Genomic DNA, 19,706 nt, shown 5'->3' with positions numbered 1-19,706 from the left:
CATCTACAAGCCATGGAGAGGGACCTGGAACAGATCTTTCCCTCATAGCTCTCGGAAGGAACCAACCCTGCCGACACCTTGATTTTGGACTTCTAGCACCAGAACTGTGAGACAATACATTTCTGTTTCTTGAGCTACCCGGTTTGTGGTAATTCATTTTGGCAAGCCTAGCATACTAATACAAAGAGCTTACCACAATGGAAAATTTACATCTTTAGAGTGCTTCTGTAATCAATATCTGTCTATCCTTTTAAGCTATCAACAGATTTTGCTCACCATTTTATTCCTAGCATCTACCATTGTGTTTGTAACATAGTAAGTGCTTTATATGTATTTGTTCAGTGTAAAAATAATGGTAGAGATTACATTTTTAAGTAAAGTTTGTAACCAAGTGAAGCCAAAATTTATTGAGCACCTACTAAATATAACTTAATCTGCTAAATTTTAGGGAGTCAAACGTTACCAGGATAAGTCCTTGTGCCCAGTAAACACCCTATTTAGTAAAAAGAGACAAACATATAAACGTATCAATGCTTAATGAACCACGTTTGAGTATGGAGGCCCACTTCTTACATTAAAAATTTGCAGATTCTTTTATATTATTCGAATTTCTAACATGTATTATTTAAAAATATATAATAAATTTCGTCACAAATCATCTACATATACTTTAAAAATAATTATGTGTTTAAGTCATATTATTTTATCCTACTTACTCAAAATTTTGTATGCATGTTATTTCACAGACCCCTTGCAAAATAGTTCTGGGCTCACAGGTAAAAATCAATGTAAAGAACGAAAAGAATAAGTGAAGTCCTAGAAAACACACATGAAAAAGATTAATTTTGCCTTGACGATTGTGGCAAATTGTATTTTTCAAAGATGGTCATGATGATATCCCTTATCCTACATGCTCTTCTCCAGTGTGATCTTGATACTCCTTCATCAACACATGGGGTTTATTTCTACAATCTCTTAAATCTAGAAGGGCCTGTGATCGCTTTGACCAAAACAAATGCAGTAGAAATTACCCTTGAGTTATTTTCAAGCATAGTCCTTAACTGGTCCAGAAGTTTCTGCTTCTTTCTTTTAGGAAGTCAATTATCACAAAAGACAACAGGGTCAGGAGAGTTGGAATGAAGACACAGGAGGTTCATTTATTAGATTGGTGCAAAAGGAATCGCAGTTTTTACCATTAACCACAATTACTTTTGCATCAGCCTAATAGAAATGAATCTCTCTTACTGAGAAAACAGGTAGGGAGGAAGGCAAGTAGGATGCTAAAGCCACAATCTAAACATCAAGTGATCAGTGAAAATCTAATGTAGGGAAATGGCCTAAAAGGAGAGAGACTGAGATTCAGAAGCAAGAAATCCATTCACCCATCTCCTAAAAATTCAACCACAGTAAAGGAGCTACAATATATAATGCTGCAAACAAAGCTCTCAGTAACCATGTTGGAAAAGGATCAGCTCCAAGCCAATGATGGGCCAATGGTCTGGTTGCATGGGTTTGTTATGTTCCTTTTCTTTGATGAAAATTGATTCCAGGATCTCAGAAAAGGAGGGATAACCAGGGTGGAGATTCTGCCTCAATCATTCTAAGGTTGGAAGGTGCCAATTCATACCTTTCCAACACTTATGTGTTTGCCAGTTGAACATGTATTAATGGTTTTTATGGGAGAATAAGGGATCTCGGGTAGTGTGGGCACAGTAAGATTAAATCTAACTTAGGCTCATGAAAATATTAAGTGCTAGAGAGGATAAGGCCTAATGGGATCTCTTACACATGGCTTGTAATTATCTTTTCAAGTTGAATATTCACATATTGAACAAACCAGCAATTCCTCTTAAAGGCATATACACAAGAGAAGCTTTTGCTATATGTATGTCAGGTGACATGTGCCAGGCTGTTCAGTGTAGTGCCTTTCATAGCTAAAACAGACAAGTAAAAAAGCTGGAAATAGCCCAAATGACTATCAGAGAGGAATGAATGAACACATCATGACATATTCACACAATGAAATATGAAAAGCTGTGAATAGCCCAAATGACTATCAGAGAGGAATGGATGAACACATTATGGCATATCCACACAATGAAATATGATATGAATATATTAGCAATACTATATGTGAAAAAATAAGACTCAGATGATTTTATACCGCATGATACAAAATAAAAATAATCAGGACTAAACTATAGATATATGCAAATATATAATTTTTTAAACACATAGCTAGTATTTATATGTACATGTATATATGAGATAAATATGTAAATAATATATGATAAAATGATATATAAAAAGGCAAAGGAGTGATAAATAAGATTTGGCATAATGCTTCTAATGGGTGGGGGAGAAGTACAGAGCAATCTACCACTTCTTGTGTTGAGTAGTAGATTCATGACTGCTTACTATTATTATTATTAATAAACAAAGAAGTAAAAGTGTTTTCTCCAAGACCCATCATAATAGTGTGTAATGAAAGCTTGTATGAATATGATCCCAATTCTGTGTAACTGAAGTTCAAATAAATTTAAAGAAAAAATACATTGGTAGGTGTTATGTGGGTTCAGCCGGAAGAGGTAGTAATGTGTGTGGCTAACAATAAAGCTTTCAGACTGTAATTTTCTTTCCCCTCTCACTTTCTGTAAAAAGTGCTTAATTGGGAATAACTGTCAGTGCCATCTTGAGTTGTTATGCTGGCAAGAAGGACTAAGACACAAATATATAAGTGGAAAGGAAATGTGGTGTGTAAAGCTTGCTAAGCCCACCACAAACTCTTGGTTAAGGCACAGCTGGATTCCTGAACATAAATAGTCAAGGAGGATGGCACATGAGAGAAGAAATTGGACAGAGTTAGACAGCTGAGAGAAATAAAACAGATTTTTTGATTCTGGTTCTGAGGGTAAAACCTTAATAGAGACAGGACAGTTCCCAGTAAGGACACGAACAATTATGAAAAGTTTCTGTGTTTGTTTTGAAACACTAAACGTTCACAAGAGTGAGATGTTTGCTCACAAAATAATTTTGCAAATTAAACATTTTATGAATAACCAGTCTAGTCTGTTTGTGTGTACAAGACTCTGAGGACATTCCTTGGTTACACAATTACGGATTTACCCAATTTGTCATTCTCTCGCTTCTCCACTTTCTTCTTCTGTCTCTTCATACTTCCTTATTTACAGGTCGTGTGCTTTTGACCCCATCTCGGTCCATTAAAGGGATGCCTAACCTACCACTTAAAAATACTATTTGAATATTTCCTTTCTGTAAATGGTGAGGTATGCTTCTCCTGTCTTCCGTTGCTTAGGTTTTCTGTCAGTTCCCATGTGACCCCTGTAGCAGCAATTGTTCAAGTAGCCAGTGATCATGAGAAAACGGTAAACCATTTAAATTGATAAATGTTGGCCCTTGAATCTTACATTGAACTGATACGCAACAACAACAAATAAAACACGAAGGGGAAACAGGATTATAAAAATTCCATACATTTTATGTCTTTTCATATAATGTGTTTGAAATTAATCTGATAGTGCAATATTAAACATGTGTCAACTACTTTTGACTTGATGAAGCATATAACACCTTCCCTAATCCTTAAGAATCATGAATGTTTCTGAGTTTTCTGTCTATCTGACTTTTAACAAACTTGTTAATAGTTTTTGAAATCCATATTTGGTCATGAAACTATAGTTTACTGTCTCAAGAATTTGATCTTTGGGTATATCAATGCAATGAGAAGAATCAGACTGTTAACTCTACTTACAATGCAATAAGCACATCAAAGTGTCTTCATACTTTGTTAGTAACTATTACATCTTCCAGAAGTGCATATGTTATGCCAAATATTGTTTTATTATTTTATCCTTACCCTGAGTTCTCTAATCTGTGTCATCTGGAATTGGCCTTTAAAGCCAAGCAGTGGTCTTGATTTTCCCTCTTATGAGAAGGTGAATGACTCACATTCCATGAGTGCTCTTAAGAAAATTTATGACTTACTCTAGTCTTGATCTTTGTCCTGAACTCCATCTGTGACTACTGAACCTGTCTATAGGCATCTCCCTCTCAACATAGCTAAAATTTGACTTATTCCCATTCCTCAACCCTCTCTTTCTCCTTCTTCTGTATTCTGTATTCCATAAACTTTCTTCCTCCTTATATATTTCATATCTTAGAGACCAGCAATTGCACTCACTAATTCACCCAACCAGGATAGCTCGTTGAACATTTAACACCCGTCTCTACCTACTAGTGTACATGAAATTAGGCAATATGTCCTACTGATTGTTCCTCTTCAGTCTCTCTCACAACAGATCTTCTGCCACCCACAGCTCTGTCCTTACATGGGTCCCTCATTAGCTTTTACCAGGCTACTACAACAGTTTTCTAATAACCCTCTTTCCCAGTCTCTATGCATTCAGTCTGCACTCTGCACTAGAACTAGTCATCTTTTTTTTTTTCCTTTTTAGACAGGGTCTTGTTCTGTCACCCAGACAGGCATACAAGGCTGGGATCATAGTTTACTGCAACCTTGAAGTCCTGGGCTCAAGTGATCTCCTGCCTTGGCCTCCCAAATAGCTGTGATTACAGGTGTGCTGCTATGGCTGGCTAATTTTTAACATTTTTGTAGAGACAGGATCTTGCTATGTTGCCAAGGTTGGTCTCAAAACCCTGGGCTCATGTGATCCTTCTGCCTCAGCCTCCCAAAGTGCTGGTATTATAGACATGAGCCATCATGCCCAATCACTAATTATCTTCTTCTTCTTTTTTTTTTTTCTTTTTTTTTTTTTTTTTGAGACGGAGTCTCGCTCTGTCACCACCCAGGCTGGAGAGCAGTGGCGTGATCTCTGCTCACTGCAAGCTCTGCCTCCTGGGTTCACACCATTCTCCTGCCTCAGCCTCCCGAGTAGCTGGGACTATAGGTGCCCACCACCACGCCCAGCTAATTTTTTGTATTTTTAGTAGAGACGGGGTTTCACTGTGTTAGCCAGGATGGTCTCGATCTCCTGACCTCATAATCTGCCCGCCTCGGCCTCCCAAAGTGCTGGGATTACAGGCGTGAGCCACCATGCCCCACCTCAGTAATTATCTTCTAAATCAGACATTGAATGATGTATTTTTGTCTTACCGTTGTTTATTAGTTACTCATCTTTTCAGGATAAAATTCCAAATTTTCAACATGACATAATAGATTCTTACATGTGATCCCTACCTCTTTCTCCAGTTCATGATGCACTATTCTCATGCACCATCTGTAATAGGCATACTGAATTTACTATATGTTTTCTGAATATGCCATGCACTTTTATTCTTCCATGCCTTTGAATACTATCCTTCAGTTTTTGGAAAATGTCTACCTTTCCTTTAAGACTCATATCCTCAGTGTAGTTTTTCCTGATACCTCTACTCCTCCAAAAGACTTGTTTGCCTTTTCTTCTGTAATTTTACATATATATGTATAGATGTGTTTTAATGTCTCAAGTACCTTGAATTATTTATTTATAGTCTTGTCTGACTTCACCAGGCAGTAAATTCCCAGAGAGGAATAATATTTGTATGGCTTGTGTTTTGTCTATCTTTTTATCTCTGATACAAACCACAAATTCTAATGAATTAGAAAATACAGGTAAATGTGAAGAAAAGAGTAATTTCTCACAATTTTACCACCAGTGGCAACCAATATTAACATTTTCTATGTATGTAAAATACATGACATTTCTTTTCAAAATGGTAACAGGTTGTATATTTTCTTTCATAATTTTTTTCAAAAAATAAAAAGTGTACTCTAAATACATTTCCATGTCAAAAGATGTCTGAAGAAAAAGTATTTAATACTTGCCTTACATTTTATTGTATGCTTATATTTGGATACTCAAGTTATTTTAATTCTTTAGCGTTATAAATGATTGTATGACGCATACACATGTCTTTTGATAAAATCTCACTAATGAAATGGCCACCAAAGGGCAATTTTGAATAAAAGGGATTGAAACACTGGCAAATCCTGAGCTCTAACACCCTCTTTCTCTCTGCCCCGTCGGTTTCTGGGCCTTGTTACTAGTAGGGGAATGGAGTAAGGATAACAGGGGAATGAGAAAACAAAGAGGTAAAGAAGAGAGTCTGAAGTGAGCTGGGGAGAGAATGTTGATGGTCTAGAGTGTAAGAGGAGCCTGCTGCATCTTCTTTTGTCTTGCTTTTGGAATAACTGCAAAGCACATGAAAAAGATTCAGATTGAGTGGGGCAAGATTATTTCAGAAGGTTTTGTTGCGAGTTTTGAATACACTCCAGATTTGGTGTTTTTGAGAGCCCACATTAGTTTCTATTTGCTTTTAATTTCTCATTGGCTGAAGGCCAATTGTTTCTCTGAATGCAATGTCATGCTTAGGTCAACTTCAAGGGTGAGGTAGCTATTGCTGCTTTCTGCAAATCCCTGCCCCCGACCTTTTTTGTTTGTTGTTTGTTTGTTTGTTTGTTTGAGACAGAGTCTTGCTCTGTCACCCAGGCTGGAGTGCAGTGGCATGATCTGGGCTCACTGCAACCTCCACCTCCCAGGTTCACGTGATTCTCCTGTCTCAGCCTCCTGAGTAGCTGGGAATACAGGCACGTGCCGCCACACCTGGCTTATGTTTTGTGTGTTTTGGTAGAAACAAGGTTTCACCGTGTTGCCCAGGCTGGTCTTGAACTCCTGAGCTCAGGTGATCTACCCGCCTAGGCCTCCCAAAGTGCTAGGATTACAGGCATGAGCCACCATGCCTGGCCAAATCCTCCATATTTGTGAGACTACAGATGTGTATATTTTCAAGTTCTTTTCCAGGAAAAAAATACCAGCTTAGATTACCATCAACAGTGTATGAGGGTGCTGCTTTTTGTTTTTTCTTTGAGTGGACAGATAGAGGACTAGATAAATGCCTGAGCGAATATGGACAGAAGGGAAATAATCTGAGAGTATTTGGGAGGAGGATAGGCCAAATGAGAAGGAACAAAAGACACACTCTTTGCAGGTACTTAACAAAGTTTGGAGCTATCTAAAGTTGTTGGTTCCATTCCAGATACTTCTCACCAGATAGCAAATGAAGGAATCTCTGAAGGATGAATTCCCAGAGGGGAGAGTGGGATTTATAACGCACAGCCACAAAGAAATCCACTCCATCTCTGTTTTAAGAAGGTGCTAGATATGGGGCACTAATGAGAGTTTTTCATATTTAAGAAGGCTCAGAGCCTATGAAATAGAAAACTGAAACCCAGGGCTAACATGGTGAGGCCCACCAAACTTAGCCTGCCTTGCTTGCTTTTTACTGCTTACTTCTAGTTGATCTCAAAGCCCATAGAGCTAAAAGTCATGTAGCCAAACAGTATACATCTAATCTGTCACTAGCTTCCTTATAGACAACATCTCTGGCATATATGTCACTATGGTAATGGTTGCTTAAAGGTTTTTTTTGTTTTTTGTTTTCAAGAACTAGGCTGGCAGCTCTTATCCAGTTTAAACTACTTGAGAGAGGCCACCAACCCTCTTTCCACCTCCCCCATTGACTCCTGGACCTTATTACCGTGGAATAAGGCTAACAGGAGAATGACAAAGCAGATAGAAGAAGGAAAGAAGAGAGTTGCAGGCCCTTCAACTGGGCCTGCACAAATGCCCAAGAAGTGACTTTCTGACACCAGAAGGCCAAAAACTTCACCTTCAGAGCATGCTAATGCCACCATTTTCTGAACATGTGTCCTATGAAGACTTGTGAACCTCGATTATGTGTGCTCAGACCACCTATTACTTCATTTTCCCCACTGCTAATCACCTTTCCCCATACCTTAAACAGCCCCGCTTCTTTACCCCATAAATATCTCTAAGCCCTATCTTCGGAGAGGTAGATTTGAAAGCTGTTCTTCCATCTCCTTGCTGGGCTGTCCTGTGAATAAAATCTTCTCTTTACTGCAAAACTTGTTGATATGGTTTGGCTGTGTCCCCACCCAAATCTCATCTTGAATTGTAGCTTCCATAATCCCCATGTGTTGTGGGAGGGACCCAGCGGGAGGTAATTGAATCATGGGATGGGGTCCTTCCCATGCTGTTCTTGTGACAGTGAATGAGTCTCATGAAATCTGATGATTTTATAAAAGGGAGTTCCCCTGCACGCCCTCTCTTGTCTGCCACCATGTAAGACATGCCTTTTGCCTTTCGCCATGATCGTGAGGCCTCCCCAGTCACATGGAACTGTGAGTCCATTAGACCTCTTTTTCTTTATAAATTGCCCAGTCTCAGGTAGGTCTTTATCAGCAGCATGAAAACGGACTAATACACTTGTTATCTCAGTAACTGACTTACTGCATGCTGGCAGAACAAGCCCGGTTTGGTATCAAAAAAAAAAGTAGAGTGAATAGAGCTTAGTTTATTTTCATATTGATAAAATAATAACAATAAAGCTTAACAGTAATTAGGTCTTTTTCATGGTGTAGCTCATTAATATTTGCTAAAAATAAAAAGTATACACTTGAATCCAATTCTGTGTAGACCTCAACCCAGGATTATAAGCCATTTGATGGTTCATCTGTGCTGAGGATGTTTACTTCGGGGAAAGTGAAAATTCTGGGTGACATTTGATTTCTGCTTTTAGAAAGGAGTAGGTTGAGAACAAAGCTAGAGATCTGTGAGCGAGAAAGTGTGAAAAAGAAGCAGTAGAATCTCAGCATTAAAAGACTAGCAATCTAGTTTTAGCCCAAGAGGAAGAAACTAAGACCCATAGGGTAAGATTTCCTGAGCGTCCAGCTGGTTGCAAACTCTGCTATTCCAAGTCTCCTCACTGAATAACACTGTTTCCATCCCATGAAGCTGAGTGAAAAGTAAGGGGTGAGGTGGAAAAATCGTGAGAACAGAACAGAAACACCATTTGGGGACAGTTTAGCATCAAGACCATTTTGAGCCTATAAATCCACAACAGGATTTAACATCTATAGCTGTGAGACATAAACTCTCACAGAGTCAAGGTCAAAGTGCCTCAAAGGCAATTTCGTCAGCAGAGGCCACTGACTTGACTTGAATTCCAGGGGGCAGGGCACAATTATCAACAATAAGTCGAAACATGTACAAATCTCCTCACCCTCTAAATACTACTAAATGGACAACTTTGCTGGGTCGAACATAGGGAGAGTAGATCACAAAACCCTCTACAGTGGGGTTTCTTTTATGCAGAAAGGAACAGAAGAAATATTTGAATGATATCCTAAAATACATCTCCAAAATATATGCTAGAATAGTCGACATACATTGCAACAGCAGGAGGCAGCTGAGACTGGAATGCTTAATAGTACTCTTAGCCAAGGCTCTTGGCTTCCGTCAAAAAATGAGGTCTTGAGTAGCTTTAGCTGTCATTGAAATGGTGCTTTTTTGCTCTGATCACTTTCATCATACCTGTAAACACTGAAAATAGTTATCAAAAGCAGTATTTTCTGACTCTCAAGGACTGCATTCAGACATGGATTAAGGACACCTGTTTAGGTTACATGGCCTTTGTTTACTTCTCTGGCTTGTCTGCTTCTCTCCCACTTCATAAAGAAAAGAAAACATATCACTCTAACGTGAAGTAAGGCAGTTTGTAAGGCAGTTTTTTGGTAACGTAGGTTTTTCCTGAACTGATGTGCTAGAATTGAAAAGCTACACCTGTAGAACTCCTTCCAGCCTGCAAAATTGAGATTATTTTCCAAATCCTTTTTTAAGTTACTCTCTGAAAGGACTACATTCCTTATGCCATAATTGTGTTTAAAAAAAAACCATTAAAAAATTTCCCATAACTTCTAAAAGACTGATTCTCCACTTTGTTCTGAAATCGAACTCATGTACAGAAAATATTTTAGTGTGGTTCACATTATAAGGCACTGGGAAACCTTTATAAAGGTAGCAGGAGCCAAAGATAAAATAATCTTTAGATCTACGAAGTAAAAAGCTTCTATGGGGAATAAACTATGCATGACAAAATTTTAGCAGAAGGCAGCATTTGATAATGGCAAACAAAGCCCTGTAGGCATTTAAAGAGAGGAGAAGTCTTCACAGGTTGATTCTCCTGCAGTTACCTTCTGGAACTAGCAGGAGGTAATCCCATTGGCTGGAGAAGGGATAGGGGAGTTGTAATTCACACAAGGAGGAAAATATCGGTCAATACAGTGGTTTTTCTAAATATTTAGGTCAATGTTCTTGAAATGCTATTTTAATATCTTTTCCCACTCTTTTTTCAATATTTAAACTTTACCTGGTTTATGATTATGGTTTAGTTTCTTTTACCTTTTGTTTCTCAGTAGGAGTTTCTTTACTGATTTGTTGATCTCTTTGACTGAACGTGTCTTCAAAGAAAGGAAATCAACTGGATTAACCCAAGATCAGACGATCACTACATCAGAGCAAGAACAACTTCTCAGGGTGACTTTTCACTAGGCAAGGTTACTAGACACAGTAAGCTACCACTGATAAGAATTGAGGGAAGTTCACTATATTTTTTGGATGTCTAAGTAAAGGTTCTCAACTCTTACTTTTTTTTCTAGGGGCCAGGGGAGAGCCTTTAATGTGTTAGACAGTATAAGGTACTGGGATATGGTTTATGGAAAGGAGGAGATGGGAAGGGAGGGTGGAAAAAAAAAAACAGAAGAAGATGGGCAAAAATGTAATCTTGTCCTCTATGTAAAGACATTAACCTTCTTGAATTGCTCTATGTAGTCAATACTTTCAAAAATAATATTCTCAATATTCAAACATGCATCTGTTATTATTTTTTCACCTTTGTATCATTAAGTTTTCTCATTCCTCTCATTTATTCATCCACCCAATACATAATGTTAGGCGTAATTCCAGCCTCTGGAATACATTGGTCAGTAAGAGTTTATATCCTAGTTGGAGTAGATATTTAAGAAACAGGTAAAAATAAAACCTCAAAGTGTGTAATTTCTGATACTAGTAGATAAGATTAAAAAATAAAAAGGGAAAGGGGTGAAGTCAGAAAGGAAGATAGGCTCAGTTCAGACAGGACCTTTGGTAAAGAGTTTGGGGTTTTTTTATTTGTAATGGGAGATCATTGGAAGATTTTAAGCAGGGCGTGATAATGATCAGACTCATGTTTTAAAAAGGTGTTTCTGGCTGTGGTGTGTAGTACAGACTATAAGGGAATAGGAGTTAAAGCTGGGAGACTAATTTGGAGGTTGTTGCAAGAATATGGATGGGAGATGATAATGGCTTGGGCCAGGATGGTTGTAAGGGCTAGAATTTAAATGTATTTTGGATATAGAGCCTCAAGGCTTACTGATGGAGTGAAAGAAGAATAAGCATTTGCATAAAATGAAAAAAGGAATCAAATATGATGCCTAAGCATGGACCTGAGCAATGGGATGGATAGAATTCTTTTGCAGAGGAATTTTAGTTGCTTCCTAATACACAAGTAGTAATTTTTGTCTCCTATTTTCCAGCATATGTATGACGTGGTTACATGATGATGATCTCATGTTATTCAGGGAGAAATCCATGGATGACACCCACATTTTATGCCCCCCAAAACCATATATCCAATCACATATTTGTTATCTCTCCCTTGGATTTCTAAGAGACAATTTTTAAAATGAGACATCACTGCTGCCACTTTAGTCCAAGTCTTGAACTAAAGTAACAGCCTCCTAACTGGTCTATCTTGTCTTCTTAAAATTTTCCTAGTCATTCTCCACATAATGGTCCAAGGGACCTTCTAAAATCACAACTTAATTTCCTGCCTAAAATCCTCCAATAGCTTCCCATTGTAATTTGAACAAAATCTGATCTTCTTGCCTGTACCTCTAAGATCCTACAAGATCTGGCTCTGTCAGCTTCTCTGGCCTCATCAGCTAGTCTTCTCTGGCCTCGTTCAGTTCCTGCCTTTCTTTCTGCTCCCTGAACTTGGGCAGCTCATTATTGCCCGAGGATTTCTCTTCCTGCTCTTCCCTCTGCCTGAAATGTTCTTTCTCAAGATCTTCACGTGGTAAGTCCTATCTGATCATTCAGGTTTCCAGCCCCTGCTGAATATGTCCCTCCAGCAGAGCAGCCGTCCCTGACCACATTCTAGACAGGTACTCTCAAAGCGACTCTCTACAGCATTAGTCTGTTTTCATTTCTTTCATAGTGCTTCACTTTAACTGAAATTATCTTGTTTGTTTTCTTCTTCCTTGTCTTTTTCTTCTCTGGAATTCTCACCCTTGCATCCCTACTACCTAAAACAATGTTGGCACATAGTAAGTAATAAGATTTTGTTGAACACATTAATTCTTATTTTGTGCAACATTTTTATAGGAGAGAATTGGACACAAGCCTAGTATGAAGCAGTCACAACACATGTCCCAACCAGTGACCGACACATGATGTGATAGCATTTCTAAATGAAAATTTAGAATCGTAAATGTTCAAAGAACTTTCTAGCACTTTGGGGAAAAGACACTAAGGAAGGCAGAACAAAAGACAGTTAGCATATACTATATAAATACATATGTGGCATAAAAGATACCATCTATATTCAGCCTAGAACAGTGTTACACCTTCAATAAATTTTTTTGTTGAGTGGATACATGAATGAATTAATTAAAAGTCTCCAAATGATTTGACCAAAGGTGATAGGGAAATGATTTAACCTTGACTAATTGGGATGTTTGTATTCTGAAACAGAAATTCTGCTGAGAGGGGAAAAAGCAAAGTTAAATCGAAGCAGACCCATGTTAAACAGAACTACCTTTGGCACCATAACTATGAAAGCAGAGAGGGACCTCTCCTTCTGTCTTGCTAGGTGTGGGGCAAGTCCCAGCACCTTTACGTCACTTGCTCAGTGAAAGGTAAACACCACACTCCACTGCCGTAGGTGCTCCACTGGAAGAGTCAAGTAAGTCAGGCGACCACATAATCTTATTCCCAATTACTCATATAACTAGTGAACATTCAACATGATACTTTGACGTTAGCTTCATGTTTCTTGACCCTTTTATTCTCATTAGACAGCATTAACTGAGTTATTAAACAAAGCGGGACAAATGTTTTTATTAAAATGAATATTAAGACTAATTCCTGTTCCTAAAAACATAGTCAATTTGGGGATAAAATCAAATTCGATTTGCATTATTTTTGCTTTTTAACAAATCCTTAACCAAAATGATGAGGGAAAACAGAAACCTTTGTATTTAATGGCTATAAAATACCTTTCCTGAAAAAGAACAGATTAAAACCCATACTATATTAAATATATGAAAATAAAAAAATTTAAAAAGCTGTATTTAAATATCAGATAAGTTTTCACAAGAAAATTAACAACTTGTAGAAGTGATGAATAATAATAATTACGAGTGATAATAGTTAACATAATACCACCACCAACAATAATCCATGTGAAAATTCTTACCAAGCCACCACCAATGACAGCTACTTTTTTCCTTTGAATGACAGATGAGTCCATAACTGCTGAAGTATTTTTCACAATTATTGTTGCTTCTGTCACTGAGGGACACTGATTTGTGTCTCTCCAACACACTGATTTCTCTCAGTTTTTATACCACCCAAAGCCCAGTGCATTTATGAGCCAGCGGCAATGTTTAGTCAGGGCTAATTTCCCTTGACAGTATTAACCCATTAGTTGGCCAAAGTACACTCAGCTCAGCTCTAAAAAAAAAAAATTCATTACAATAACCAAATTTTAAAAAAATCCATCCAATTGGAGACACTCTATTTTTTCTATCTTCTGTGTAAGACACGGAAATTTTTAAGCAGTCTTATGGCTTTTCTTCTTCTTTTTCTACAGCATATATTCTTAGTTTCATTTTCATTCATGATTAACCATGCATGGAACCTTTCTCATCTGAAGTCCAAAAACATCTCATAGCTCCCTTAGAAAGTAAGATGACATGGCTTCATAATTCATCTGTGGATCATTTTTGTGATTAAGACCAATCAAGAATTTCATCTAAAGGGTCCTCATGGATTATTTTTAATAGGCTCTACCAGGGAAAAGTTTTTGCAAGGTTTTCATATTCTCCTGATCAACATTTTGAATTGTGTAACTGACCATACTTCCCTTTTTTTTTTTTCTCCAGCCCAGATGCTAGAAATTTTAGAATCTAATTTTAGAATTGGAAATTTAGAATATGATTACCACTAGGGGAGATGACTGACACAATGCTTCTGTAAACTCTTTCCTGACTTCATATTATCTATTCACTGTTTTGTCTTTTTCACTCCATTTTAAATATCATACTTTTGTGCATGATTTGCGAATTGCCATTGTTTTCTGGAACATGATGTGGTGTAAAGTAAAATAAGAACATAAATGAAGTTGTTTCTTCACTTCCTGTTAAGCACATAAAGAATTCAGAACATTTTTTCCCCTTGTTAGAACTAGAGCTAAATGGTATTCAATAGTGACCCCTTGTGGATAAGCATGATTAGGTATTTTTTTTATTTTGAATAGGTAATACATTAACATGGTATGAAATTAAAGACACAAAAGAGTACACAGTGAACAGTAATCGTGCTAACCTTGACCCTTGGCCACCTATTCCTCCTGCCCAAAGACAAGAACTGTTTTGGTGTGTGGGTTACCGTAATCTTCTACACGTTATGTCTTTCTTGTTCTTTCCTTGTTTCCTATCTTCTCCCTCCTCTCTTTCCTTTTTTCTCTCTCTTTCTCTCACTCTCTCCCTCATTCCCTTCCTTCCCTTCCTTTTAAACATTCATTTTAAAATTTTTCCACACCATATGTGTCACTGTACAATATATAGCTTCAGAATTCTTCAATACCAATATGAAGAAAACTGTATCATTGTCAAAATATATTTTAAAAATTACGAACTATCACACAAATGAACAGTATAATAAGTTACTGTAAAGCAAGCATCCATGTAACTACCACTTAGGTGCAGAGAGAGAACATTGCCAGAATCCCAGAAGTCTACGTGCCCCTTGTTAATCATCCCTCCTTCATAGAGGTAACTGCCATACCAGCTTCCTTTGCTTTTATATGTAATTGTACTACCATAGATGCATCTCTAAAACAGTTTAGTGTTGACCTTTTTGAACTTTCCTATAAATGAACTTCCACTGTTTATGTTTTTACAACTTGCTTCTTTTTCTCAATATTATATTTCTTAAGATCCATTTGTGTTGTTGCATGTTTTTCCAGTTCATTCATTTTTATTGTCATATATTATTTATTCATTCTACTGTTGATGGACATTTGGGGTGTTTTCAAATTTTTAATATCATGAATAATGGTGTTGCCATAAACACTCTTGTGTATACAATGTCATGTACATATGTATGAGTATCTCTAGGTTTCATATGCTGTTTATGCTTTTTTGTTTGTTTGTTTGTTTTTTGGTTTTTGGTTTTTTTTTTTGAGACACAGTCTCACTCTGTCACCCAGGCTGGAGTGCAATGGTGCAATCTCAGCTCATTGCAACCTCTGCCTCCCAGGTTCAAGTGATTCTCCTGCCTCAGCCTCCCGAGTAGCTGGGATTACAGGTGCCTGCTACCACACCTTGCTAATTTTTGTATTTTTTTAGTAAAGATGGGGTTTCACCATGTTGACTAGGCGGGTCTTGAACTCCTGGCCTCAAGTGGTCCACCCGCCTCGGTCTCCCAAAGTGCTGGGATTACAGATGTGAGCGACTGCATCCAGCCATGTTTATGCATATTTTTAACCTTTCTGAATAAACAAAAGTTACATTCCAAATAGTGCATTAGCTTTTACTTGATGCAATGTGTACAATTTGTCTTCTGCTCTATCCTCACCAATGTATGTATTGCCAATAATTTTTAATTTTTGCCGGTCTGGTAGATGTGCTCTATATTTCATTATTCTTTTAATTTGCAGTCCTTTGATTATTAGTGAAGTTGACAACATTTTTACCTGTTCATTCACAACTTATTTTTCTTCCTCTGTACAGATAGTGTTAATTTTGGGGGGGGGGCAGTGGGAAGTTTTTTTTCTTTTTTGAGTTCCATTGCGTATGAACTTTAGTATTTATATATGTCACAAATAACATTTCATTCACTCTGTGGCTTGCCTTTTTGCTTTCCTAGTGGTGTCTTTTGATGAAAGAATATTCTTCATTTAATACATTCTTTTCCCTTGTGGTTAGAGTTTTTCATGTCATGTTTTATCACTTTTTTTTTTTTTATAACCTTGAGGTCATGAGGATATTCTTCCATGTTGTCTTCTAAAATACTTATAATTTGCCTTTCATTTTTTAGCTCTATGATCAACATGGAGTTAGCTTTTTTGTTTTTAGAATGCTGTGATATAGATGTTAAAATTTTATTTGTTTTCCAAATGAATACCCAATATTCCCAGTACCACTAAATGAAAAGACTTTCCTTTTCGTGCATTGCCTTCGGTGTAGGTCCAGTGTTCATATATGTGTGGGTCTTGTTCTAGGTTTCTATTCTATTTCATTCCATATAGTTTATACTGCCTATACTAATGCCAGTTCCAACGCCAAATTACAATCGCTTTAATACAATACTTAATGTCTTAATCAATTCACCCACCTTGCCCTTCATTAATAATTTATTGACTATTCTTGGTGCTTTGTATTTCCATCTCTTTTAGAATCAGTCTGTTAATTCCATTTTTAAAAACCCTAAAATAAAAACATTGTTGGGATTTTTGACTGGGATTGCTTTGAAGTTACATATCTATCTGAAAAGAATAACTATTTTGACTACTGTGTCTTTCCATTCAGAATATGATATGCCCCTCCCCTCCATCTATTTGTCATCTCCAAGGCTTACAAAGTTATATTCTTTCCCTGTAGAGGTTTGGTCCCCTATTATTATGTTTAGGTAATTGATTTTTTAAATTTTATTGCAAATAATATCTTTTATTTCATTTTCTACTATTAATAGTATTTAGAAACACATTATTTTCCATTTTGTGAGCTTGTATCCAGCAACACTGCAAAAGTTATTAATTCTATTAATTTTGTCTGCAGATTTTTTTGATTTTTTTTTTTAACCCAATCACAATGATTGTTCTTCCTTCCCTCCCTCCCTCCCTTCCTTCCTTTTTTGTCTTTCTTTCCTATTGACGGAATGGTGGATTTTTCTCTTCACCACAATCGTGGTAGTTTCTCTCTCTCTCTTTCTCTCTCTCTCTCCCCCCCCCCCCAACTCCTCCCCCACTGACTGATTGAATAATTCCCTTCTGTGCTGGCTAGTACCTTCAGTACAGCGTGGAATAGAGGTTTATTTCTTAAGTTCCAAATGCTGGGACATCCTAGTTTTCTTATTGTTATTGGTTTTTAGCAAAATTCCAGTGAGGCCAGCTAATAAGTGCTGTAGATTTTCAAACATGTGAAACTGGTTAAGACTAACTGTATGGCCATAAAGTGGTAAATTTGTGTAAATGCTTTGTGTGTACTTGAAATATATATATATATTTTCTGAAATTAGTGTATATATTTTCCCACACATATCCATTAGGTCAAGTTTATTAATCATGTGCTCAAAACTTTTGTACCCTCTCTAACTTTTGGTATGCTTGTTTTGTCAGTTACTGAAAAGGGTATGTTAAATAATCTCACGCTGTGATTGGTATTTGTCTATTTCTTCAGCATTCCTATCTATATTGAACAATTCACATTTAAAGCTGTTATCCATTACTGGTAAACTAAAGCTTTTATTATTATGAAGTAAATAATTATTTTTGCCTCAGAGTTTATTTGATATTACTATTAGCTTTTATATTTGGTTAGCATTTGCATATTATATCATTTCCAACCTTTTGGTTTCAACTTTCCTTTATTTTTATGTGGCCTTTGTAAACATCATTCTGTTGAACATTTTAAAATCTAGTCTTGTCTTTAATCTTTATCTTTTAACTTGAGTCTTTGGCTTTCTGTCATTTCACTAAGATGTATCTAGACAAAAATTTATTTTTATAGATCCTAGTAGGAAATCATTGGGTTGCTTAAGTAGAGATTGTTTCTTTCCTTGTCTCTTATCCTTTTATCTGTATTTTCATCACTTGTCCTTTTGTGCTTCACTATGGATAGTTATTTTAATGTATTATGTATTTTGTTGTATTATTCAATTTCCCAGTTCTTTTTTCTGCTGTCTAGTCAGCTGATAAACTCATCCATTATGTTCTTAACATTGATTATTGTAAATTTTTAGTTCTGGAATTTTTATTTGTTTTTTTTTCACATATACTACAATATTTTTAGTTTCCAGCACCCTTGTCAAAATCTTCAAGCTTATGTTTATTACTTAACATAATAAACATGAATGTCTTATGGTCTGTGTCTGATAATTTCTACTGTGGCTTTGTTTTGATGGTTATTTATCTTTTGTAGATACTTATGGTATCTAATTTCCCTGTGAGCATTTTAAAATTTGAGTGCTCAAAATGGTAGTTAAAAAAAAAAAAACAAAAAACAACTTGCAAGTAGTTTGAGGCTTCAGGCATCAGAGTATTGCTTTAGAGAAGATTTATTTTTGCTTCTGCCTTGTGCTTCTGGTGATTCAGCACTCACTCCGTGTGCAGTATCAGTGAGGTCCGTCTTAGGAATAGCTCTTCCTTTGGTATCTACATAGCCCATATGGGACAAAACTAGAGATCGTCAGGCTACTTGCTCTCTTTAAGCCTAGAAGTTCAAAACCCTTTTCCACAACACACAACACATTCATTTTAAATGTTATCCATCTGAAAGATGAACTCTCATGGAAGTACTAATATTAGCAGTTTGGGCACAGATACGATAGTCTGAAGTTTACATACAATTCTCTGCTTAATAGCTAGAAACATACCCTTTTTCTTTGACTCAAAGAAGTGAACATATTAATACTATATTATTTGAGTAAAAAAGTATTGCACCTGCTTTACTTTTTTTTTTTTTTTTTTTTTTTTTTTTGAGACGGAGTCTTGCTCTGTCGCCCAGGCTGGAGTGCAGTGGCGCAATTTCGGCTCACTGTAAGCTCCGCCTTCCGGGTTCACGTCATTCTCCTGCCTCAGCCTCCCGAGTAGCTGGGAGTACAGGCGCCCGCCACCTCGCCCAGCTAGTTTTTTGTATTTTTTTTAGTAGAGACGGGGTTTCACCGTGTTAGCCAGGATGGTCTCGATCTCCTGACCTCGTGATCCGCCCGTCTCGGCCTCCCAAAGTGCTGGGATTACAGGCTTGAGCCACCGCGCCCGGCCTGCTTTACTTATTTTTAAAATAATTTTCAAATTTTGATACTTTAGATCCCATGTATAACAAATTGTGACTGTCTCACAAATAATCTGGCGAAAATAGTGTTTTATGACATTAAAACTGACTATGAGGATGCTGATAACTATTGTTCTATGATGTTTCTACATCACTTATCAGGTGAGTCAAATAACTCTCCATTTATGGGCCAAAAAATTTTATGTCAAGTCAATAGTTGAGATAAAAGAGACTAATAATGAATCATGACATCTATGCAGCATGTAAACAATATGCTAATAAACTGATAAATAATGATTATTATTACTTTGATAGTAAGTCCCAGTTTTCTCGGTTCATTCTTAGAATGGATAATTTTGTTATTACCTCTCAGAAATGTCCTCAATTTCTGTTACAGGGAGAGTCAGTAATAAATGACTGTTACTCTAAAAAAGTGCCAATTTTCATATCTCATGTTGCTTTTATTTTTTTTGACAATCCAAACTAAAGGAAACTTAAATTGATAGATATA

General features: G+C 36.8%; 1 protein-coding gene across 8 annotated transcripts in view; it reads right to left on the bottom strand.

Moving 5' to 3' along the window:
• Positions 1 to 13,862, bottom strand: part of KMO (kynurenine 3-monooxygenase) — a 61,645-nt gene extending 47,783 nt beyond the window's left edge. For all 8 annotated transcript variants that reach the window (XM_031659868.1, XM_031659880.1, XM_031659885.1 and 5 more), the window contains exon 1: positions 13,396 to 13,862. In XM_031659868.1, the coding sequence (XP_031515728.1) occupies positions 13,396 to 13,449 (54 nt within the window). In that variant the 5' untranslated portion in view covers positions 13,450 to 13,862. The remainder of the gene's footprint in view (positions 1 to 13,395) is intronic.
• Positions 13,863 to 19,706: the final 5,844 nt, after the last annotated feature.

Source organism: Papio anubis, chromosome 1 (assembly GCF_008728515.1).
Source record: "Papio anubis isolate 15944 chromosome 1, Panubis1.0, whole genome shotgun sequence".
NCBI lineage: Eukaryota > Metazoa > Chordata > Mammalia > Primates > Cercopithecidae > Papio > Papio anubis.
The sequence above is the reverse complement of the archived record's forward strand: the minus strand, read 5'-3'. Positions and strand labels throughout refer to the sequence as shown.